At 44.5% G+C, this 25,493-nt stretch overlaps 1 protein-coding gene across 2 annotated transcripts in view; it reads left to right on the top strand.

Annotated features, from left to right (window-relative positions):
* Positions 1 to 2,336: 2,336 nt before the first annotated feature.
* Positions 2,337 to 25,493, top strand: part of COL1A2 (collagen type I alpha 2 chain) — a 65,805-nt gene continuing 42,648 nt past the window's right edge. Inside the window, exons 1-10 of one of the 2 annotated variants that reach the window (XM_083578455.1) lie at positions 2,337 to 3,277; positions 9,443 to 9,478; positions 13,182 to 13,265; positions 13,667 to 13,723; positions 19,448 to 19,492; positions 20,018 to 20,071; positions 20,568 to 20,621; positions 21,283 to 21,336; positions 22,837 to 22,890; positions 24,451 to 24,504. In XM_083578455.1, the coding sequence (XP_083434581.1) occupies positions 3,179 to 3,277; positions 9,443 to 9,478; positions 13,182 to 13,265; positions 13,667 to 13,723; positions 19,448 to 19,492; positions 20,018 to 20,071; positions 20,568 to 20,621; positions 21,283 to 21,336; positions 22,837 to 22,890; positions 24,451 to 24,504 (591 nt within the window). In that variant the 5' untranslated portion in view covers positions 2,337 to 3,178. Of the gene's footprint in view, positions 3,278 to 8,357; positions 8,425 to 9,442; positions 9,479 to 13,181; positions 13,266 to 13,666; positions 13,724 to 19,447; positions 19,493 to 20,017; positions 20,072 to 20,567; positions 20,622 to 21,282; positions 21,337 to 22,836; positions 22,891 to 24,450; positions 24,505 to 25,493 lie in introns of those variants that run through there. The other variant, XM_083578456.1, reaches the window with a different exon arrangement.

The following is a 25,493-nucleotide window of genomic DNA, read 5'->3' as shown; positions in this document are numbered from 1 at the left end:
GAAACCCAGGACGACTGGGACAGCTGGAATTACACACGGCTCTGAGACTGGGGTGGCGTGCAACAAATATATTGTATGCCAGAGCATGGCTCCACCTAGTTCATTCCTTTCTACACTGACTGGTAGTGGCTCTCTGGGTTTATCAACAAGTGTCCTGGCTCCGACTGGAGGAAGAACTCAAACTCAGGTTGTGATTTCTACCGCACCATACATTAAAGCCAGCCTCCCCCAAAGAATCTGTTTGTCATGGGTGCTGAGAGTTTTCAGAAAACCGCCCCCCCCCTTCCCCTCACAGAGCTCCAGTTCCCAGAGTCTCTAGGTAAGAGGGATGAACTGAGGATTGTGAGGGGAATAGGGGGTCTCCTCACAACCCTCCAGCACCCTTGACAAACTGCAGTGCCCAGAATTCTTCAGGACTGGTGCAATGTCTGTCAAAGTGGTATCACAGCGTTTTGAACATGTATTACGGATATGGCCAGTGATGGAGACCAGGGAGGAGGCAGCTGGCAGGCAGGGCCAGCCTCTGGACATTGCTGTCAACTTTTCCCTTTTCTTGCAAGGAATCCTATTCGGAATAAGGGAATTCCCCTTTTAAAAAAGGGAAACGTTGACAGCTATGCCTCTGGACTGATTGCTGCAAGCAAGCAAGAAGGCAGGCAGGTGGTGGGTTGGCTGGCATTGGTGGGGCAGTCTCTGCTGCTCTGCACATGCTCAGGAACACTCTCACCTTTGCCATTGCTTCTCAGGTCCCAAGACTAAACTCTGATGTGATCGAGGAATCCCATTCCCCACCTTCCAGCTGCTGCAGCTGCTTCTAAGTCTCTTAACTTGTTGCTGCTGGCTGGTGGGACCCGGCAAGAATTCCTTTTGCCTCGCAACAAAAAAAGAGGGGAGGAACTTCAGCCTGCAGGCTCCTTTCTCTCTCTCTTTCTCTCCCCCCCCCCCCGCCATCCTTTTGGTGCTGGTGGGCGGGGTGGAGGCGCAGAGAAGGAGCTGGGATAGGCTCCTGCGTCAGGATCTTGGGGAAGGGAAATCTCTCTTCCTTGAGGTGGCTCGGCCATCTCCCCCCACCTTTGACATGCCAAAGCGGTTGCCGCTCCGAGGGAGGGACGAGAAGGAAGAGACACCACCTCCCCCCCCCCCCAGAAGATAGAAGCAGGCTTGGCAAGAAGGAGTGACCACGTCAGCCACCGCAGAAGAGAAGGGGAAGGGGGGAAGGGAAGGAGCTGGGAAAATCAGGACAGCCGCGGATGGGACGATGGGCGGCGACACCCCACCGAATCGGGCCCCCCCTCCCCGCACTCCAAGATTGACTTGAAATCCTAAGCATGCTTTCTTGGAAGCAAGGTCCCTTCTGGAACCAATGGGGCTGAGCAACGGACTGTGGGAGAAAGGAAGGGGCCTTCAAGACTCTGGCAAGCCTCCCTTCACCTTGTGGAGGTTGGGGGGCGGCGGGGGGCGATGCAGTCCCGGCAGAGCAGCTCCTTGCACTGCAACGTCACTGTTCCTCAGCCTCAGGTTCCTTGTCTGTAAAATGGGAGCATAGAGCAACACCTACCCCGCCTCTCGCTCTCTTTCGGTTGAAGCTAAACGAGATTAGGGCTTTTTGTTGGCAGGTTGGGGGGGTGGCAATGGACGACTGCTAGTACTCTTTTTCAGGGTCTTATCCAGGAAAGGGGAATTGAGAATCAACGCAGCCAGAGAGGACAGAGACAGGCGAAACCAATGGGATTCACCGAGGAGAACGCTGGGAGAACTTGTAGCACTTGCATATAGAGATAGAGATGTTTGTGGCTGTCAAGGAAGTGGGAAGCTCATCCCCCAAGTTGAAAGAGGGGAGGAATTATACCTCACCTTGGGGCGATTCTGGAGCTGCTTTACGAGGCAATGCCCTAGGCTTGGTCTATAGGGTTGGACAGGCAAAAAGTCTGGGCAAGATGACGGGCTGTGTGTTTCGTCTTCCTCCGACGGGCTCCCTGTGGTCTTACCACGCAGGTTCAGAGGGGGTCAAACAGCTCCCCCCTTTCCCACCTGCCACCCAAAGCTCATTTACTCCAGAGTAGCCCCATTCCAGAGGAAGCGAGGGATGGGGTCGCCTGGAAAGGAAGTCTGGGGGGGGGGGTTGTTTTGTTTTGGCTCGCTCTGCTTTCTGAGGAGTCAGTCACATAGGGGAAAGTGCCATATCGGAGCATGGGCTCCACCTGGCTCAGTAGCGTCTACACGGACCGGCAGCGGCTCTCCAGGATTTCAGGCGGAGCGTCTGGAAACGCTAGAACGAACCTGGGACTTTTTCCGCGCAAGGCAGGCGCCCCACCGCGGAGCCACGTCCCTTCCCCAGAGCACAGCGCGATCTGCGGGGCGGAGGGGTGGGTGGCTGGGTGTCAAAACCAAGGGAGCCTCCAGGTCGCTCCAGGTTCCCGATGCTTCCCCGTCGGCGTGTCCTTCTGCCTGCTCTCGCCTCGTTTACCTCGATGGCAGGACCTGGACAGCTCCCGCTTTGAAAGCCTCGCCCTGCGACGCTGAAAGCCTCCCAGGCGCGCAAGCCACAAAAGAAAAGGGGGAGGGGTGGAGAAGTGGGGTGTGAGGGACGGGGGGGGGGAGGAAGAAAAAGAATCCAGGCAGCCAGTCAGATTTTCCTTTATAAAGCCTCAAAGTGTCCACGTCCTCAAAAAGAATGGAACCAATTTAGCACCCCCAGCTCCTGCCTGCCTGCCTGCCTCCCTCCCAGCACCCCACCTCTTTCACCCCTCCTCCCTCCCCCTTGCGCCTTCCTCTTCTCTCCCTTCCTCGCTTCCAGATCTCCCTCTCCCCGCCCCGTCTAACAGCAGCTCTGCCAAAACGGCGGGGACAGGTTGGGAATGAGAAGATGAAGAAAAGAAAAAAGACGTCACGTGACGCAGGCCCGGGCTCCTCGCAGCCTGGCCCGCCCCTCCGCCGAGCACGGCGGGCTCTCCCATTGGCTGCGGCGCGTTCTACGGCTCGGCCAGCGCGAGGAACCCCCTCGCCGTATAAATAGGGCCGTCGAGGGCTTTATTATTTTAGCATCCCGGGCAGCAGGTTTCTGCTAAGTTTGGAGTTACTCGCCACCACGACTGTATGCCTGCGTCCCTAAAGTTCTAGCTCACCACCGACCCGGGGACTCTGAAACACAAGGAGTCTGCATGTCTAGACAGTAGACATGCTCAGCTTTGTGGATACACGGATTTTGTTGCTGCTCGCAGTAACTTCATGCCTAGCAACCAGTCAATGTAAGTGCCTTCAGATTGTTTGGAGCAGGGTTTGGTGGGGAGAGAGGGATTTGGGCGGCGGCGGCGGAATCCTCTCCTAACTTCGTCCTAAGGAATGTTGCCCTGCCGTCGAATGCTTCCTTTCTCCGGGAGCTGCAAGGACAAGTTATCGTGCAGATCTGGGTATGCTCCAAAGCCCGAGAAACTGCTGCCCACTATAACTCTACCCCCCCCCCCCCGGGAAGCCCCATCCAGTTAGACTGAGTTTGGAGGGGAATCGTAGTTTGCATTGACTCCAGCTGGCAAAAGAGCTGTCTCTTATTTCCATAAGACGGAGTGAAGGGATGAGAGTTCTTCAGAGCTTGCTTAAACTCGCCCCCTCCCAGCCCTCCTTGGCTCATGTGGAGAGGTCCTGGCAAGAAGCCAAGCAGTCTTTTCTCCCACACACCCACGCACCTCTCTCTCCCCCTCCCCAAACTCCACCCGCCCCCCATTTTAAGAGAAAAGCAAAATTGGGGTTGGAGAAGCAATGTGTGACAATGATAAATCCAGAACTCCTAAATTTATCAGCATCGCCTCCTTGGAGAACTTCTAATGTGGTTTGGGGCTGGGGACGGGTTATTGCCCCGATTTATCAAGGGATTTCAGAAAACAACAGATTCCCCCAAAGTCTTTGAGAACAGTCGCTTTTTAGGGCGTTGTACACGAGCTTTGTGCAGCGTTTTACGGATGCTCATAATGCGCCCTCTAGAGGGAACGAGGCGGTAGCGCAGAGGACCCGACGTGGAGCGTGTGGAGTCCAGATAGACCACCAAGCGCTTTTAGAGATACGTTGATATATATGAGACAATTTAGTTACTCCTGAGTTACACGCAAGGAGAGAGAGGGCAGAAATTCTGTCGCGATTTGCTCAAGAATGTTTTGCTCTTATTAATTCCGGGAAGGGAAGGAGACACCCTTTTAGAAAACTACAGCAAACCAGGAAAAGTGTACGATTCCTGACCTTTTTGTTTGAGAAACAAATATGACGAAATGGATATTCCAGACATCCTCGAAACATACCCTTTTTAAAAAGCTCTAGCGACCTCTTCTGGTAGACGAGAAGTAGAAAGTTTCTCCCCAGAAAATTCATCTATTTTTATGATTTCCACACTTGTCAGGTAATTCACGTAAATTCTATTACCTTAGATTATCTGTAGGCCCCCATGTGAATAATGCTAAATAGTGAAACTTGGCACAGACAGCTGTTGCCAGGTTAGTCCCATCAAATAGATATTTATTGTATTGGTACCCCAATGTAAGATCAGAGGGGTGTTTTACCCTCACAAGAACCCTGTGAGGTAGGCTCAGCTGAGAGATGGCCCTTTCCCCAAGGCCACAATTTGTTTCACAACCTGAGTATGGATTTAAACTTGGGCTTTCTATACCCTAGCCAGACTTGCTAACAAGTGCACCACACTAGTGATGATCGTTTGGCATAGAGCAGGCAATCTTTAGCTTTATATCTGACTGACAAAAAGAGTTCTGTTTAACTCAGAACTTTTCATGCTGCACAAATGGAAAGTGTCCAGCCCAAGCATCACTACCATACCAGTTCTCTGTGGTTTAAATATGTGCAAGGTACAGCCTTCACACTGGCTCATGCAGCACATCCATGCATCAGAAACGCCTGTAGTCTTTTGTACATTGCATATGGCAAATGCTGTCCTATAACAGAAGCATTGGCCCTGCTGCCCAATACATAACTGGATTCAATGAAAGAAGTTGGCAGCCAGGGGTCCTCCTAGGGTTATTGCAATTAATGACTGAGCATTCGCCAAAATTAATTTAGGAACACTGCTGTCTTTACAGTTGCATTCAACTCTTTACCAATCCTACAACCGCGACTAGAGCCTCTCCCTTTAGTGGCAGTGAGAGAGAACGGGTTCCCCAACCCAGTTAACATTTAGAGATACTCTCCCAAAATATAGATCTCCACGGCTAATCCATCAATAAGCCCACCTAGCAAGTTCCATTTACAAGTTCCAGTACCGTGTCAAAAAGAATGTCTAACTTTATTCCATCACCTTATAGGAACCATTATCGAAATGCTTTTGATAATTACAAAATTAGTCATTTCCACCCTAATCCAGTTTCCTATCAGAATCCCCATTCATATCAGTATCAACTTTGTTATTCTGTACCGATGTTACTCTTAAAATGTTTAAACAATGATTATTTCCTTGAGATATTAAGAAGAGATAGTCAAGGTTTCTCATCCAACCAATGGTCTAAGATATACATTTAGAGCTGCCATCCTAAACATTGTGTTTATTGAACACAATTGGACTTGACCTCCAGAGAATAGCATAGTGCGCTCTATGCTGTAGATTTTCACTCCATAAGCAAACTTTTGCATTTAGCTACTCTGATCATGGAACAATTCTCTCTGGGTGAGCAGCTTTTCCAAATTGCCACTCAAAATTCCTCCATGGCACATGAATGCATATGTGCAGACTGATTGATACCGTTTCCTCCCCATTTTTGTACTAATCTGTAAGTAAAGCTTCTGGAGGCTCTGACTTGCAGAGAGGAGGTACATAGCTGTGACTCCTTTTTTGCTCTGCTGCTCAGACAGAACATTTCTCCTCCTCCTCCTCCTGTAATATGCAGCATTCCAGATGCATCTCACAGCAAGCAGGGGAGCAGGAACTAATGGAGCATAATTCCCTGTGCCCTTAGAGCAAGGGTGGGGAGGCTGTGGTCCTCCAGATGGTTGTTGGACTGCAAAGTACATCATTCCCCTGATCATTGGCTGTGCTGGCCGGAGCTGATGGGAGTTGGAGTCCACCAGTATCTGAAGGGCCCACAGGTTCCCCATCTCTGTCTCGGAGTGACAGGCTTTGCTCTTTGTGCTCCATTGGCAGGAAGGAAATGCTTAACAGGACAATTGTTCATTTGTTTTTAAACTAAGAATGTCCAAGGCACAAAATGTGGGCTATGTTAGAAAACTGTAATAAAAGTTACAGTACTATTCCTAGGATTCCCAAAGCTGCTTTTGGTATGCCCTCCCCACCCCCAGTGGAATTTTTGATCTTTTCTTGGAACAGCAGGCCCCTCCCACATGCCACACCACAACGCACATGGAGGGTTGCTATTTGAGAAACCCAAGTCGTGCGCTCTCACTCTCTTGGCATAACCTACCTCATAGGGTTGTTGTAAAATTAGAGGGGGAAACCCTGTATGCCTCCTTGAGCTCCTTGGAGGAAAGATGGGACATAAATGTAATAATAATAATAATACATACATACAATAATGAAAGGCCGAATTCCCCTTGGGTATACAGACCTAAGTAGCCTGGCTTTGCCAGATCCTGGGATTCCACCCGTTAAGCTATTTCGAAGTATGGCTATTTCCCTGCTTAAAGTTTAGCAGAATAACAGTGCCACCCCAGACATGCCTTCTCAGAACCAAATCTCAATCAGCACAGTGGGACTTACTCTTTGGTATGTGGGTTTAGGACTGTAGCCTAAATAGTGTGAAAGAGAGGCTTGGGGTTTTTTTTGGGGGGGTTGCTAACTTAACTTCTGAATTCCAGAAAATCCTATACAAATCTTCAGCATAATCCTGTTCAAGGAATTCCCATAATCTGAAACGATGTGAAGGAATAGTGGGTCCTAAGTTTAGGTTAATGTTATTTACAAGAATATGAACGACCTCGGCTTGAATCATCTCAAGTTCAAAAGCTAAACTCACTGTTTTGGGCTTTCTATAGCACCTGCACACTTTCAAAAGCTGCCGTTGCAAGCATTTTCAAGGGGAAATGTTGTGTGGTCCACGGAGCTTCTTACATCAGCAGAAAGCACATTTGTGCATGCTTGGGAGGGTTTTGTCTGTTTCCCTTTATCTCACACCCTACGAGATCTTGCTCTGCAGGAGGCCCTCTCCTTCTGGGGTCACATTTCTTTGGTGTGTGTAACAGACATCAGTGGGGGCAAGAAAAATCCCCATGGCACATTGAGCTTTTCACCCGTGGCCCTGTAGAACCAAGTTCTGATTCTTATAAAACCTTTTATTAAATACATCCATTCAAGCCTTGGGGTCAGAAAAAAGCCTTTCCAAGTTGGACAGGCCCTCCTTCTGTCAGAGATGTGTTGCAGCAATCAGAATGTCATCCACTTTAAAAAATGTCGTTTCATGTTTACATTTCCTGCCATTCGTCTTTGAAATCACAACTATCGTACTTTTCCGTGTATAAGACTAGGTTTTTTAAATTAAAAAATGATGTTCAGAATTGTGGGTTGTCTTATACACAGATACAATCTCCCCCCATTTTCTCAATTTGGAATCCCCAAAAATTGGGGGCCCCTTTTTTACATGGGGGCATCTTATACACGGAAAAATACAGTACATTGTTTCACATGCAGACTGTTTTGAATCTTAAACATTAACCAATTTTTTTTTTGTTTTTCTGTTTCCCCCTCCAGATGTAAATGAGGTCAGTATCATTCCTTTCAAAATAAAATGGATAAGAGTGGGCTATTTTATTATCTCCCTACCTCCACCCCCCTGAATGGCCACTTACTAACTGCAGCTGCCCAGTGGCGTAGCGTGGGGGGTGCAGGGGGGGCCGGCCGCACCGGGCGCAACATCTGGGGTTAGGGGGGGCAAATCCACGGGTTAGGGGGCGCAAATCCACGGGTTAGGGGGCGCAAATTACTTGCCTTGCCCCGGGTGCTGACAACCCACGCTACGCCACTGCAGCTGCCAAGAATTGCATGGGCAATACCACTGCAGATTAGCATCATTAGGAATGCCCAGATTTGTGCCCACCCCTAGTTTCCTAATGGGCCGTCCTTCTTGTTAAAAAGCTACCTTCATAGGTGAATGTAAGATTAAGAGGATATTGCACAGTAGCCAGAAGGGTCTTGCATGCACAGCTATTCTGGAGATTCATAAGTCTATTTTGAAGCCAGAGAACTGTTAAAGACATCTTAGCACCCGTAAAGCATGAATGAATTCAGGTATGACTTTTTAATATCGTGCTTGCATGATGTAGCAAATACTAACTTGTATAACTCTTCCCCTACCCTCCACCGCTTGTTTAATTTGCTCTGCCTTAACTTGGCTGAGTCTAGTACTTACCGTGAAATATTGCTAGTGTTAGATTTCTTCTAACTTCATATTCATTCCTTTCTAGGAAACGGAAGGACGGAGGGTAAGCACATTTTAAGGGATTTTCTTAAGAATTACGGAGCTGTACTCTGTTCCTGGGTATCTGCTACAGTTTTAAAGAACCCAGAAATGCTGAAAATAGAATTTTTGAAAGGCTGCAATTTAATACCTCATTTCGTGGTAGAAAGGCATCTAGAAGTTAGTGGGGCTTACTAAGCAGAGGTCCTTTTTACTGTCAGGAAAATCCAAAGTGAAAACCTGAACTTCTGAGTAAATGCTATTAATTTCAGGTGAATTTGCTTTTGAACGCAACTGAGATGCTTAGTAGTACAGTGGCAGTTTTTCTTTTATACCTCTATTTGGATGCTAATTGCACTAAATTCCCTGGGGCTTACTCCAAAGTAACTGTGAACCTTAGGTGAAAATCCAATTAAGTTTTATTCAGAGTAGTCTCCTAGAAATCAATGGACCTAAATTAGTAGCTTCCATTAATTTCTGCAGGCCTACTCAAGAGTAGGACTTGGATACAGCTCAGTAAATTTAACTGAATTTTTGCGGCTTTAGCTGCTGTGTTTAGGATTTATGCATAAGTGGGTTGAAGCCATAATTTTATCAGCATGAAAGCTGATCTGGTATGCACAGGAAAAATAGCCTTCTTCTTGAGACTCTCTGATTTTATGGATGTCAGATCATGTTGCAAATTACTAAATATTTGTGAGGAATATACGCGTTTGGTTTGGAGATTAGCAGCACAATCCTACTCAGGCATAAACTCCATTTGGATTTCCTCTGAGGAAAGTTGGATTAGGATTGCAGCTCAAATGTGAAAATAAATGAATGCTTGCCACTTAATGAAGAACTAATTGATAGTACATTTTTATTTATGCATATTTGTCCTCTTGGTTTTCATTGAAAGCAAGAGTGTGTTCAATCTCTGAATAGCTATTCCTTTCAGTTCTACCTATGCTCTAGTTTTGCTGTTTTCACACCATAGCTTTCTGCACGTAAAATCATTGCTTGAAACACTCATTTACATTTTTGTTGATGTTGTTCTTTTTCAGGGGCCCAGAGGAGAAAAAGGGCCACGAGGAGATAGGGTAAAGAACCATGATTATGTTCATTTTGCTTGTTATATCTAAATCATGCCCTGGTGAATAAGGAAGAGCATGGTCCAAAGCGAAAAACCTGTGGTACCACCCCCCCACCAACCCTTGTTCAGAGTTATGGCTATTTTTGTGTGCATCTTCTGAGAAAATTCATATAAATGAGGCTGCACTGTGTACAACTGAACACATCTATTTGGGGGGAAAGTGCTATGGGCACTATTTGGAAAGGGTCAGGAGGGCTGTGTAGCTTTAGGTAAGGCCAGAATTTGGACAGAGTGTTACTGAATGCCTCAAAAGGTCTATTGCAAAGGGCTGAAGTGGTTATTATTCCCACTGAAGTGTTTTAAGACTGATTTGCAGGTAATAGCTTTTCAAAAAAAAGCAATCATAAAACCACAGTATGATTAGCAAAGGCTCATGGCTCTGGAATTCCTATGTGAATAAATAACATCCACCAGCAAAATCACTTGAGTCAGAACCTTATAAAATCAAGAATGGAAATTGAGGTCACAGTCCTGAGCTCCTATGCTTATTCCCCTGCCCACTGCTTGTGCATTGATGCAAGCACATTGTCCGACACAGCAGTGCTGTTTTTCCTCTCCGATTCCCTCACAAGGATCTCTCTGAAGAACCATTTGACTCATTCATTGCACAGGTGATGCGACCTGATTTCCCCTCCCTGTAATATTGGGTGCAATGCTTCTTCAGGGTTCAGAGGAAGGAAGAGGGGGAAAGCAGGTTGTGTTCAGAGATTGATCCGTTGGGTTGGAATTGCCTGTGGGATTTCTGACACAGAGGTCAAGGAATGTGCATGGCTGAGGCCTCAGAGGTGCAGTTGCTCAGTAACCAGAGTCCACTTTACGTGTGTGTGTGTGTGTGTGTGTGTGTGTGTGTGCGTGTGTGTGCAGGTGTAGCAAATGAAGTTGACAATGTGTCAGGGAGCCAGAGTTGATCCTATTACTCCCCCCCACCCCACCCCGTGAACAAATTAATTGGAAAACATGTGTTTGCTACCTTGAAAAATGTGAAGCACTATGAAGGCAATTTGGTAATATATTACTTATTGCTTGTGCAATTAAGTAGCTTTAGATTCTGGATTTAATAGTCTTACAGGGAGGAGGGGCTGCCTAAAGTGTCTTGCTTCTTTCACTTAAAAATGTGCTGCTTGACCCCTAATATTTCAGGGAAGGTGGTCCTTCTCTTCTGAGTGGGGCCCTGGATTTTTGCCCTCAAAGTCTTTCCCTTACAGCATCCCTGCCAAAAATTGGGCCTCCAAGAATTGCTTCAAGATTTGTTCTTCCCTCGGTAGTAGCTTAGAATGAAGTAACAGTTGCCGTTCAATATTTAGCATGTTTAAACCCAAACAATTTGTGACCCACCATGCCTATCACAGTATTGTGTTATTAAGGAGCTCCCAGGTGCCTGACAAGAGCTCCCTCCTTCCTAAGTTTTGAAGGCCTAGGTTAGGTAGCCAAAACCTGGTAGTTGCCATAAACAGCTTGTGTGCTGGATTTGACTTGGTGGTTGGAGGCCTGATTTAGGACTAACAGTGTGCTAAGGAACCAAGCCTTTAGCCTGAAATCGTCTGTGCTGTGTGAGATGCACACCAACTTGTTTGAAAATGGTCACTGCAGATATGGCTACATTCTGAGTTGTTCAGAATATTTCATACTTTAAGTTATTAAGACATGAAGATCCCTTTACTATTGCGTCGGAGGCCACCTTGAATTCAAGAGTCTGTAGATGGATACTTGATAAAGAAGTATCTGCCATACATCATGAAATATCTGATGACTCAGAACCAGTTTAGGAAAGATTCTGACTTTGAGTCCATCCCAGTCTAGCCTCTTGTTACTAGAATACATGTTGGGTCATCTGATTAACATGTGAGCCACAATTATTATTATTTAAATCACATCAGTGATATTTGGAATGTTTGTTGTTATTTGGAATAATACCCTTAGACTCTGAATAGGCTTAGTAAAAATTGACCTTTTTATCCAAAGCTAGACACAGAATTTGCAGTGTTTTGATTAGCACAGAATTGATAAGTGCAATCTTTGGCAGTTGTAGCAAAATGGGATGGTTGAAAAACCATGAAACAGAGAGTGCATTGAGTTATAATGCTTTGATGTTTCTTTTCATTCAGCTAATATAGTCTGGAACTATATTACTCAACTAATGGGAATTAGCATGACTGTTTGTTCTGCTGAGATTTATACCATTTAAGAACATCAGTCTTAGAGTTAAGGCTTGTGCAAACAAATTTGTCTCCATTCTTATATATGAAAATCATTGTGATTATTGTCTTTGCAAACACACTTGCTCAACCAAATGGGGCACAAGCAACAGTTAAGTGAAATCAGGAAAGTAATTAACTTGTTTGGACCTCTCCAAAGCCAAACAGCAGATAACATGGAGTTAGAACATGTACTCATTTAAAGGCAGTTAAAAGGTTACTACGGTATAATTATCCTAGCATGGCAAGGTCTTCCCTAGCACAATCTTTGTATGATAGCTCACAAGGAACAACCTTCTCTAACAATGTGTGGCTAGAATCCTTATCAAGCCTCAAATCAATGCATTATTGAAGTTTTTAAAGACATAAAAAAATGTGAATGGATGGTATTCTGCTAAATTTTTCTCAGAGTAGATCCATTGAAATTAATGGACCTAACTTATATCCATTAATTTTAATGGACCTCTTTTTGAGTAAAACTTAATTGACTGTCACCCAGTAAGTCCTAGAATTAATATGCCAACAAAATGTTAAGGTGCTCAGCCTTTTCCACATGTTATGCCCATGATGAGAAAGCTGTGGCTCTCCAGATGTTGCTGGACTCCCAACTCCCATCAACTCCAGCCTTCATGGCCAATGGTCAGCCATGATGGGATTTATTATCCCTCAACACAACAAGCAATAAAACTGCTTTAACGTTTGCAAAGCTAAGCAGGGTCTGGTATGGTTTCAAACTGGATGGGAGACTGCTTGTTGAGATTCCTGCATTGCAGGGGATTAGACTGGGTGACCCTTAGGGTACCTTCCAACACTATGATTCTAACATCTGGAGAGCTTCAGGTTCCTCATTCCTATGTTTTTTAAAATTATTTTTATTCAATTTTTCCAATACAAAATTTATACAAATCATACATCTTTTTTATATCCATTCTCTTTTTGACTTCCCTCAACTTGACTGATACTCCTTCCCTTCTTAATTTCTTACACATTTCTAAAACCTTACTTCCATTATTTTTATAGATTAAGTCTTATTTTACTCACATTCTAACATTTCTTCTTACAAAGCTTCATTAAAACTTACAAGCGATATTTGATTATCACTTAATTTATGCATATACTCTGTAAACTTTTCCCAATCTTCTATAAATCTCTGATCTCGTCGGTTTCGGATCCTCCTCATTCCTATGTTAAGGCCTTTAAGGCTGCTATTCTCTTCTCTCCTGCCTGCAAATATGAATATACATACATGCATAGGATCACACAACTAAATCTTCTAGTTGTCTGAAAGCAACAGTGACACATTTAAGTGGTTTCCACATTGTAAAGTACAGAAACACCAGCTGTTTCGATTGTGCAGACTCATATATTTGTACTTTAAATGATGTCACTGCTTTGAAATCTTCAGTATCTATTTATATATTTTTATAACTTAACGTTGTGCATTTTTTCCCATAGGGTCCACCAGGTTCACCAGGCAGAGATGGTGAAGATGGTCCACCAGGCCCCCCAGGCCCCCCTGGTCCTCCTGGTCTTGGCGGAGTAAGGCATCCAATGTTTTATTTTACTGAAGTTGATTGGTGATGTCTTGAAGCATCATAAAAGGCCTGTCACGTCAAAGGCAGGGACCGTTATCTTTAGCTGTATCTTCTCAGGCATGTATAGAAATACTGTTGAGATCCATAGGTAGGAACATCCTTGAAGATACAGAAACATTTATGGAAGGAAGGAACTTTTTCCATTTTACTTTGATTCCTTCTGTCTCCCTTCACTCAACCTCTTATTCGTGATGTTGTTGTTGTTTTAAAAACAAGCGTGAAGGACTTGAGATGTAGGAATGCAAATTCGTTACCCTGCATTCATTTTCATTTTGGATTAGAGTATATTATTTAAATTCTGATCAAGCTCTTCTTTATTAGCTTTCCTCTTTTTAACTCCTACAGAACTTTGGTGCTCAATATGACATGTCCAAAGCAGCTGATCCTGGCCCCGGACCTATGGTAAGCAAATGCTTCCTTTCTTGCACAGGTACATGCACAAATTCAAATTGTGCTGGTGTGTCTTGCCACTGATGGCAACAGAGAATCCCCCAGGAACAGCCTGCTCAAAGAAATCTCCTCACATTGTGTCTCTGCTATGTAACTGACCTGCAGACCATATAGCAGCATTATACGGCCCACTGTACCTCCCAGCCAGGCATCTAGCATTGTCATCCCTTGCAAGCCATGCATGTTCAGAAAATGCATGGGATTCCGCTATTCCTGCATCCAGTGTGCTTCATGAATGGAGAAAGCCCATACAGGTGAAGAGTTTTGCACCCTACCCAGGTCACTTACAAGGAAGGTAGGTCAGCTATCCAGTGTTCCTTTGGTTCCAACACAAATTCTGATAGAATCCAGTGACTGGAGCCAGGAGACCACTACACTGCTGGCCTTCTCATGAGACATGAGCTGGAAGGGAAGAAACTCCTATCCACCCATGCAGCCCTGTCCCAACGTGGGCTGCCAGATGTAATGCGTTGTGATAGGTGCTGGGCTTGGCCACTTAATTTCTTCACCTGTGATTCTTGCCCACCTGGCAAGACAGGCTAGAGTCATCAGCACTAAGAAGCCCAGTGAATTGGAAGTTGGCCCATTGAACTTGGTTCCCATGAAAGGAGCTTAGCGCCTGATTAGAAGCTCACCTCATTGATTTGATTTTGATGGCATTTATGTCCAAGGGAAAAATACTGCAGTCAGGTTTGCTGAATTAATGATCGTCAAAAATGGTCAAGTCGTCTCATGCTCTGTGGTTATAACAGTTTTTAACAAAACAAAAACCATCACCTGCACAGTTAGGAGCCATGCTTTGCAACACGTCAGCTATAATGCAAACAACAGGTTAAATCGCCAAAATATGCATGATGTTTTGTAACTTGTGCTTCAGTGCCAGCTTCCCCATTCCCTCCAAAAAACATGGACAGCAAGGAGAAGGGGGAGGGACCTGGTCTGAACTGGGACCTTGGCATGTGGCATGTGTGTAGGGTTTTTGGTTTTTTTTAGATGTGGTCCCGATCTGGATTGGGACCCCCACACTTGCAATTTGCATAAAGATAAAAACTACCATTGAAGTGAATGGGAGATTTCCCCCGGCAATGCAAGCTGCAGGTGTGGTTTCCTGATTCAGACTGGGACCCATTGTGTGGGGCAAACTTTTAAAGCCCCTACTGTCCTCCACACACACATTCGGGTGCCCATCCAGAGTGGATCCTGTGCCCTGGCAGTTTGCACTCAAGGGCAAACTATGCATTAAACATTGTGTGTAGTTTGGCTCTAATATATTTCCTAGAAAGTAAGCTCCACTGAACATAGTGGGACTTTTTTTTAAATTCTGGCATGGCTTTTGGGGCACACTGTTCTCCCAAAGTGGATTTTAAAACTTATAAAGATGCAACAATTTTAAAACTTATAAAGATACTGTTAAATAAAAATAATTAAAAACAATTAAAGTTAAAAGCCATCAGCTGCTAAACATTTTCAGCATAGCACATTCATCAAACACAGGCTGAAGGGAACATGCCTTCTTTAAAAACAGAAGTGACAAGGGACAAGTTGTGCCCTGGGAAGGAACAGGCCTGCCACCAAGAAGGCCCTGCCAACTGAAAGTAGACTAAGAACATGTTTCCAAGGGTAAAGATGCATGGGATTGCCCAGATAGAATTAGATTTATTTCCAAATAGATGTGTTTTGGATTATATAAAACATGAACTGAGTATGGTATTTAAAAAAAATAGTCATGAATGAACTTGGTTTCACAACAAATAAAAAATAAAAATTGAAAGGCCCAGAATGAACTGCCATCATTCATTTGCATCAAAATGCTAATATACACACAGTATTTTTGCATTTAGTACCTGAATTCCTGGGAACTGTAGACCACTTCAGATGTTCTCTCGAAGCCTTGACAAGGCATGAGGAGTATTCTTCCATTCCTCATGCTCCCATGTCTGGTCTGAGGAGAGATTATTTATACAGCTTGCATGGAGAGATGCTCATTCTGTCCCTTCCTTAAGGCCAATATGTGTCTCCCGCCCCCCTCCACTCAAGAAGGAGGGGGGAGAGGAAATGTAAGGGGCTGATGGTTCCTCTCATTCCAGGGAATGCTGAAGTTGTCCAGAGTGCCATTTCTGATATTACAATTTCCTTTCTCGTGTTAGAAAGAGAGAGGATATTGTGTTGTTGTTTTTTACACACACACATCCACACCGATAAATATAACATATAAACATAAGGTTGCAACATGGCGGAAACAAATGGGGCAACTCCTTTTTAAGAAGTCACAAAGTCACAAAGGTCAAACCTGACTCAGAAATAGGTGGACTGTGAAAAAGGTCCCAGGAGCATTGTATGACAGGGCTGGTTCCAGAGGCTGGTTAAACTGGTTGGACAGTGCTTCAAGACCAACTGTTCAAACAGTTCTGCCATTTCCGCTTTGTGCAGTCTAGGGATATTAGGCACAATTGAAAAAAATCTCAGTGTGCATTTGCCACCTCTTTCCACATAAGGGAGGCTCCATTGAGGGTATTTTCCTTCAGGGCCCTAAACCTCCAGAGACAGTACTGCCACAAGACATAATGCCTCAGGGCAGGTTGACCAGTTACTTGGAACCATGTGGTAGCCACATCTGAGTTTACCATGTGGCACCTATAATCGTCTAGGGAGCCTCTGGTGTGTAACTTGGCCCACTATTCCCCTCCCTCTGCTGCCTCCCCACATTGTTGTGGTTGCCATGTGGTGAGCCTCCACGAAGGTACCTCATAGCTTCTAGTCTTCTCAATTCACCCTCATACTTGTTTATGATTCTTCCAGCTTCCCAAGGGTGGCAGCCCTCACATTTTTTTGTCTCCTTCCGTATATGCAGCAACAGCATGTATGAGGGGTCAGAGTAGCAACAGGACTGTGCTTGCCAGGACAGGGCAAGATGGCGGCGAGCTCAGCAGAGCTCTGAATTGGTGGCGACAACACAAGTTTGCGTGCACCTGTGGAGTCACCACCCAGCCAGAGCTGCCCTGACCTCTCTGCCATTTTGTCCTTTCACAATCCAAGCAAGCACAGCACTGTTGCCACTCTGCCCCATCCTTGCTGTGGCAAGCGCAGCTTTGCCAGGAGGGCGCAGCTGCCAATCCACCCCTACCCCTCATGTGCCACTGCTGTACACATATTTTTACTGCTGAGAAGTCACCTCCTCCGGCCAAGAGCACAGAAGCCACCACATCAATATCACCAGCATGCATTGTAGCTCTCACTCCTCACCCTTCTGTTGCATGCTGGGAGAATGCCAATCCTGCTCTACAGCAGGGTCGGGCAACCTGTGGCCTTCCAGATGTTATTGGACTACAGCTACAGCTCCTTCACCGTTAGCCATGCTGTTTGGGGCTGATGTGAGTCCAACAACATCTAGAGGGCCACAGTTTGCTTCCCTCCTGCTGTATGGTATGAGCACAGTGCCCAACGTTTGGCAGAATTTGGAATGGTACAGCCATACAGCTGGTTCCAAGACCCCTTTCCTGAAGTTATCTTCCACTGTTTGCAGAGCAGTGGAAGAAATGGGAAAGAACATTGTTTTAGAGACACTTATAGCAAGTTGCAGTATCCTTCAATGATAAACCTAGAGAGAAATGCTTAGAGAAAATTTAAAAGTATATTAAAGCTAATGGTGGCTATTAAGAGGGCAGTGGTCATATATTATGGACAACATACAAGTAATTTTATGTTCAGGTGCTTTGATGTTCTCCTGCATAGTCCTGGACCCATTCTCCCATTCCAATGATACTTCTGATTTAAAGCTCCATGTAATCTCTTGATCCCTGATCTTGTGGCTTCTTGTTGCCATGAGAACTTCAAGGTCCACAAGGTCTTTTTTGATCACTTAAATGGGGAGAGCTGCTCTGCTCTACACATGCAGAGGTGCTTCAACCATCAAAGTGATAAAGAAAGGCCTAACCTTGCAGAAAACATTTAAACATCCATATTGAGAAGAGATCGTCAAACCATTATCCATCAGCTTGTGCCACCTGTGCTTAAGGAATAGCCACTGATTTTTCTCTGAACATATTTTTGTGCAAGGGGTGGGAAGATCATTGGCAGACACCTGCTTGGAGTCCTTCCTAGACAACAGGGATCTGCTTGAAATTATTGTAGAGTAAGCGGTTTGATCATTGAGGCTAATTAAAACCGGTCTTGGAAGAAAACAAAGGTTGGCAGCTCCTCTTCCTGCTCCATTTATTTGCAGCTAGGACTATGGGCGTATTTAGGGACTCGGACATTTCCTCTATATTCTTATTCATAAAGATCAATCTGGTAAGAATGCAGTTCAAGGGGGAATGATCTGACACAGTGACATTTTGAATACCCATCTGGGCCAGTTGCCAGGACTTAGTGTCAAAAGCAGCCGTTTGGACTAGTTGTCAAAATCTTTTGGGTGATGATGGGAAATGCACCAATGTGTGATTCCTCTATAGATGTCCTCCTAAGGCTCCGCACAGCTGGAGGTGGGAAAACCACAAGAAACAGGAGCAGGTGGGTGGCATCAGGAGCTTTGAGCACCACCCACCTCTTTGCATGATTTCTCTGCCACATGCTGGAATGGAAGGGCAGGTCAGCCTACCAAGCCTGCCCCATGGGGGAGTTATCACTATTATTATTTTTTAAGTATATGCCATCTAATTTCCAAAGAGATTCATTAGAATTCCAGACATCACCACAGAGTGTGTGTGTGTGTGTGTGTGTGTGTGTGTGTGTGTGTGTATTACAATTCACTCCCCATCACAAGATCAAAGTATTGACATTAGGAAAACCCCAAACCACAATAAATTACAAAACTGCCATCACACCCAAACATCAAAGGGAAACCAGGTATGTTATTTGAATCCCTGAATCTCTTGGAATCTACCAGAATCCACCTCCCTGCCTCTGAATCTGATGCAGCTCAGGTTCCACAATTTCTAAAATCAAAGACTGACAATCCTAAAAGAAAAGTTAAATATAATTTAAAAAATGAATAAAAATGTAAAAGCAGGCAAATATAATAAAGCAGTAGATGAATAATTTTTGTCTGAGACATTTCAGGTAAGCTAAAGCACAAATTTTAATTCTTTCCCTTCTTTGAATAGGAGTCTGTTCTTATGTACTATATTAGCCTTCCCACATCTGCTGGTGCCCTCCATATCTTTTGGACCACAACTCCCATCATCTCTGACCATTTGCCAATGCTGGCTGGGACTTATGGGTTTTGTAGTCTAAAACATCTGGAAGACACGTGTTTGGGGAAGGTTGTACAATATCTATAGCATTTAAGGCAAATTACATATGCGAATGTAAGGATGAGAGGCAAATTTCAACTAGTGCTAGTACTAATACTATGCTAGCAATAGATAAACACAGGAAAATACAGCTTTGACTTTATGATGCTATGCTACTAATATAATCTAAGGCTATTATAATATTATAATCAATTTTTTTACTCTGTGGTTCATTGTTTAATCTTGAAGCTTGATTTCAGGCAAATGATTAACAGTGCCTGAAATGTCCTATGCATGTCTCCTTAAAAGTAAGCTCATTGCGTTTAATGGTACTTAGTCCCAAGTAAGTGCGGCTCAGGATTGCAGCCTAAGTGATACTGAAACCACTAGCTGGACCATCATTTTACTATTGCAGTATATTAACTATTTCTTTAACTTTTCCCAGGGTATAATGGGACCCAGAGGCCCTCCTGGAGTAACTGGACCCCCTGTAAGTATATTTGGAACACAGCCATTAGTAGGAAGAGAGATATGTTTGATACACATGCAGAAAGCATCAGTTACACAAGTTTTGCCTTGACTAGACCCTAAGCAGGTAACCCCACATGTATAAGAGGTGCCCTATATTGACAGGTCCAGGACTGCTGTTGTCACTCCCCTGATATAGTTCTCAGTTTACAAACTGATGAGCCATGACCTTTCTGCTTTCACAGTTTCCTGGCTCTCTTCCCAGTTTGCACCTTCATGTTCTTGCCCAGAAGGCCCAAAACACACAATGTGTTTGCCTGGTATCTCTCCATGTTATCACTGGTCCACCTGGTCTGGTCTAGACTGGTCTGGGTTGAAGGACCCCAACATTTGCCTGAATCACAGCCTATAACTCCCCAAATCTCACTCTGCTTCCATGCCCAGTTCTCTTCTCCAAACACCCCCATTGCTAGAAGAGTACTTACTTTTCCCACACGTAACATTCAAAACCGTATAAAATGTCTTTTGTCGCCCACCCTGCTTCTAGGGCTCTCCAGGCCACGCGGGACATGCTGGTGAACCCGGTGAACCTGGTCAAACAGTAAGTGGAACCATTTTTATTCTATTCTGAGAATGACAGGAATTCTGAAATACCCATTTGCAATGAAGCCCTTCCCCCAGATTTAAGTTTGGGCCTGTTATCTGAGATTCCTTTGCAAGCTAGCAAGGGTGGGAGAAGCAAGAAACGAGTTCTGATTCTGCTAGAGCCCATGCCTGCTTGGTTTCCTCAAAGCGGAGGGAAAACACATAAAAGAGCTTGAGGGAGACAAAGGGTTTTTGCTAGACAGGTAGGCTTTAGATTTCTGCAACTCTTTGAGACCACTGGGGGAGCTGAAATCAGACCAAACACCAAGTCTTCTGATTTTTATTTTATTTTTTTTGAAACCCAGAAGCCATAAATAAAGAGCCCCCCACTGCAAGCTTGGATTAAAGAATTCAGATCTAGAACTCTGGCTTAGTCAAGTCACTAGATCATATGTAGCATGAAAGAACTATTGTTTTGTTTCAAATGAACCTTTCCCCCCCCCCATCACTAGGGTCCCCAAGGTGCTCGTGGTCCAATGGGTCCTCCTGGAAAGCCTGGTGAAGATGTAAGTATTCATTTGAACCGGGATTTTGGTGGGGGAGGGGGAATCTGTAGGAGCTATTTCCTTTTTCAAACATTGGTTATCAGCATTTGTTGTGGACTGCCCTCTGTGTCCCATCCCCACCAACACTCTTGTAACCATCACTTCTGGTAGAAAAGCTCCATTTCCATGTGTTTTGATTGCTTGAACATGTTTCCTAAATTCCACTGGAATGCCACCACAGCGTTGTAGTATATTAAAAGTTTTAAGGATATTTTAATGGATTCTGCAACCCAGAAGCAGTTCGGTTTTTTAAAAAAGCTGGATTTCCCAACTGTTCTGTTTCTGAAAAGTATCTCCAAAAAAATCTGCATTTTGTGAAATTAAGAAATGTGCAGTGCAATCCCAGAGCGGAAGTAAGTCCCTTCTGAGTTCAGTAGGACTTACCCTTTAATATAAGTACCTTAAATACCACCTCCATCATAAGTTCTTGTCCTAAAAATATCGGAGGAAATATAGCCTTCAAATGTGACATTATGTCTCCTGAGGGAAAGATGCTGCATGTTTAGTCAGTTTTTAAGTTATTATGTTTTTTTATACCTTGCATAGAAATATGTTAAATATGTGCAGCTCGCTTGCTTTTGCACACAAAAGATTTCAGTCATCTCGTCTAATGTTTCATTAGGGTCATCCTGGAAAACCTGGACGACCTGGTGAGAGGGGTGTTCCTGGACCTCAGGTGAGTTTTGTGTTTTCTGTTGCCTGTTTAATCTGCTGATTAAATCTGTTTGCATAACTGCAGGATAGGAAATTAAATTACCAGCCACCACTCCTTACCAGTAGTTTTAGTGTAAGTACAATGCCACCCTCCCACTAAGGCTGATATTCTAGCAATTTACACCTGCTGGATCTTAACACCTAGCCAGAGAGCAGCACTATGAAGGTTGCCACATGATGTTCACTTTTATTCTACAAGGAATATGGTAATAGTGTATCTGTTCCTAAGCTATGGAACCCTAGACTATTACTATTAAACAAGCATTAACAGTACCTCTGGGTATAGGGCGCTATATAAATTCAATAAATAAGAATAAAATAATATAAATAATAATTAATAAAAATTTGTTTCAAATTCCAGTTTAAGGCCCTTCGGTTTAAACAAGTAAATTATCTGATGTGATAATGCATACCAATATTTTAAAAAAAAACATTATTGGTACTTATTCAAAGGTATACAAAAATACATATCCAAGCATTTTTTAAATATAATATACTGAGATTAAACAGCTACTTAATCTGTTAGAGAGCAAAGCCAGAAGGAAGAAAAGACAAGAAAATGAGAAACCTAAAGAAAGAGAAAATGAGGGGGGAAAGGAAAAGTAAGAAGAAACTAAAGAAAGATAAAGAAGAAGAAAAATAAAATGACTTCTGGTTTTCTGTCCTGCAGCTACATATGATATGACATTCATTCCTTAAGATCCAACCATTCAATCTTCTATAAACCAGGTGTTAAGATCATTTTCTCTTTCATGCAAAAAGTCCATAAGAAATTTCCAATCCTTGACAAATGTCAGTAAATTATTTTTCTCTAATTCAATTTTGCCATCTCAGCCAAGTCCAATAGTTTTATCAGCCATTCTTTTATAGTGGATAGGGCTGTGTCTTCCCATCTTTCTGCATCAGTCACTGATATTAAGTACTTCTGTGCAAATTTATGGATGGGTCGTATTCACTTCTGAGATACTTTGCTTGTTGTGTGGCATATAAGTCTATAAAATGAACAGAATTTGGAACATTTTATACTAGGGATCAGCAACCAGGAGCCCTTGAGCTAAATAAGCCAGCCCCCCCCCCGTAAAGACAAGGGAGGGGCTAGAGCACAATGACAGAAGATGTGCTTTGCATGCTGAAGGTCTCAGGTTTGATTCCCAACATCTTCAGCTAAAAACAGCCAGTAGCTTGTGGGAAAGGCTCTCTGTTTGAGGAGCACTGCTGCTCAGAGTAGACCGTATGCACAAATAGTCTGACTCTGTATGAGTCTGGCAGCTTTGTAGGTTTATGCGTCATGCCAGCTTCCTGACCCAAAGGCAAAAGCAGTGCATTGAGGGATCAGTGACTGTGGCAATGAGACTTGCAAGCAGCTCACCTTGGTGGCTGGGACTAACATATTGCACCCAAGTACTTTGTCTAGCAGCTTTTATTTGAGATGTTAAGCCTTCTCTCTCATTTTCCCTCCCAGGGTACTCGTGGCTTTCCTGGAACTGCTGGCCTGCCTGGTTTCAAAGGATTAAGGGTGAGCATTTGACTGAAACAGGAACAAAATTAAGGGTAATGACAGCTAATACACCTATGGTGTGTTATTCTGTGCAACTACTGGTCTTAGACAGAAGCCTAAGGCTTGTTTGCCAAGGTGGCAATAAAGAAAGCTTCTGTCTTCATCACAGATGCCAACTTGAATAAAATATTGGGGGGGGGGCTGGTAAGTCCCACCCCACATTATTGATCACATGATGCAGCAAGCACACGCCATTTGAATGGCAATGACCATCAACTTAAGGGAGATGTGATCATAAATCTCACAGGGTGTTTAGTCCCAAGTCCTGCATGTGTCTGTGATATGTCATTGACAAAATTTTGAACGTACAATCAGCACTTTAAAGTATAGTTTTAAGTATTTAAGTGCAGACCAAAAAGAAGGCTGTATACCACTTTCCTTCTCCACCCGAAGGAAGTGGTAGTAACTGCTTCATCAAAACAGCCAATGACCGCTGTTCACCTAGTCTGCCACATTCCCCTAGTTTACTGTGGCCCTTTCTAACTGTCTTGAGAAAGGCCAGTTTTTTCTCCTTTAGGGAAAAGGCATTTCCCTAAACAACTGTGCGTTGCTTCCCTGTTTCCAGGCCTGGCGCCAAATGTTGGCCACGTTGGGCACTGGTCAAGGGCACCTGCCCACTAGCCTAGCCATACCATCCTTCACTGCCCTCCCTGCCAGACCCTCAGATGTTTGTCAGTGGCAGGCAGCAGTGCTGGTTTTGTGTGGGAGCCAATCTCAACTCCCATCCCCGGTGGACACTCACATTTTTAAATTACCCAAAGTGTAACGTCGAATGCATAGGTCTCTGAAATATTATCTAGGTAGGACTACAGAACTATGAAATAGATTTCATAGGTATGGGGCCTGGAGCATTGCTTTCTGGGTAATCTAAGATGGCAGCTGGCCACCATGGATGGGAGCCAAGCTTTCTCCCATTTGAAAGCACCTTTCCACCGCTGAAGCATGTCTTTGGGCCTGGTGGAGGGTGGTGAATGGTGACAGAGAAAGCAGTGGCAGAAGAAGCAAACAGTGGCAGGCTGTCATTGCCACAAGCAGGGCTAGGCCCTGCTCTGGTTAGGGGACTGCTGGGCCATCATTGGCACCATTTCTCCCCAAGCCTTGCACTGTCCCTGCCTGTTTCCACTTTCCCCCTCCTCTGTTTTTTCACTCTGTATCAAATTTTAGGTTTTTGAGGAAGAAGTCCCTTTTGTTTTCTTCAAAGCATCATGCATGTTGAAGGCACTGTATAAATAATGAGAAGCGGTGATAATCATCTATAAAGCTACGAAAACATACGAACTGAAGAGGGCTGTCAAAGTTTGTGTCTGATGCAGACCAGAACCAAACTATGTTAAGGAAGGACAACTGTGTCCCTCCTTAACCGACGATGATCCTTTTCAAGTGGGGGAACCAATATGGTGAATGCAGAGCAATGCTAGAGTTGTGTTTCAACCACTGCATGATAAAGAAATGGTTTCCTTAAAAAGGGGGGAACTAGGGGGGCCACTTTACCCATCAGTGTTTCTTCTTCCAACATAGGGACACAACGGTTTGGATGGTCGGAAAGGAGAACCTGGTGCTCCCGGCAACAAGGTAAAAATGACTTAATTTTAATATATGTTACATGGGTATTCCAGCAAGAGCACAGAGTGCATGGCAGCCCTTCTGTTTTATATCCTGCGTGCATGTTTTGTTCTCGTAGGCTTTTATCCTTCTAAGAAAAATCAGCCTATGCTATGAATGAAGGACAACAGCAATTTGGTACTAAGCCCTTGAGATACATGGACACAACAGAAAGTCTCACAGGTCCAAATTCTAGCATGGGAGCAAGATGAAATAAATAGCCAGCTTGCTCTAAGCCGGCCTTCCTCAACCTTTGGTTAAGCAGGCTGGGGCTGATGGGAGGTGGAGTCTGACAACATCTGGGGATCCAAGGAGGTGGAAGAACTCTGCACTTCTGGTTCTGACTCCGAAACTCGGGATTGCCAGTAGGAGCCTCCATCTTTGAGAAACTTTGAATTCACCAATCCCCCAAAGCATGTGGCTAGTTTGAACTTGCCCCTGCCACTGCCTTAGTTGCTCATGAACTCTGTGTGTGCATGTATGACAAGGGTGGAATTCTAGTACCTGCAGGTTTATTGTTTTCCCCTTTTGTGTGGGGAATACTAGAAATCCCAATAAATACATATGTAAATACATATGTGGGACGCAGTTGGCACTGTGGGTTAAACCACAGAGCCTAGGACTTGCCGATCAGAAGGTCAGCGGTTCGAATCCCCACGACGGGGTGAGCTCCCGTTGCTTGGTCCCAGCTCCTGCCAACCTAGCAGTTCGAAAGCACGTCAAAGTGCAAGTAGATAAATAGGTACCGCTCCAGCGGGAAGGTAAACAGTGTTTCCGTGCACTGCTCTGGTTCACCAGAAGCTGCTTAGTCATGCTGGCCACATGACCCGGAAAAACAGTCTGCGGACAAACGCCGGCTCCCTCGGCCAATAAAGCGAGATGAGCACCGCAACCCCAGAGTCGGCCACGACTGGACCTAATGGTCAGGGGCCCCTTTACCCCCTTTACCTTTTAAATAC

This window comes from Podarcis filfolensis (assembly GCF_964270895.1).
Source record: "Podarcis filfolensis genome assembly, chromosome: 12".
NCBI lineage: Eukaryota > Metazoa > Chordata > Lepidosauria > Squamata > Lacertidae > Podarcis > Podarcis filfolensis.
The sequence above is the reverse complement of the archived record's forward strand: the minus strand, read 5'-3'. Positions and strand labels throughout refer to the sequence as shown.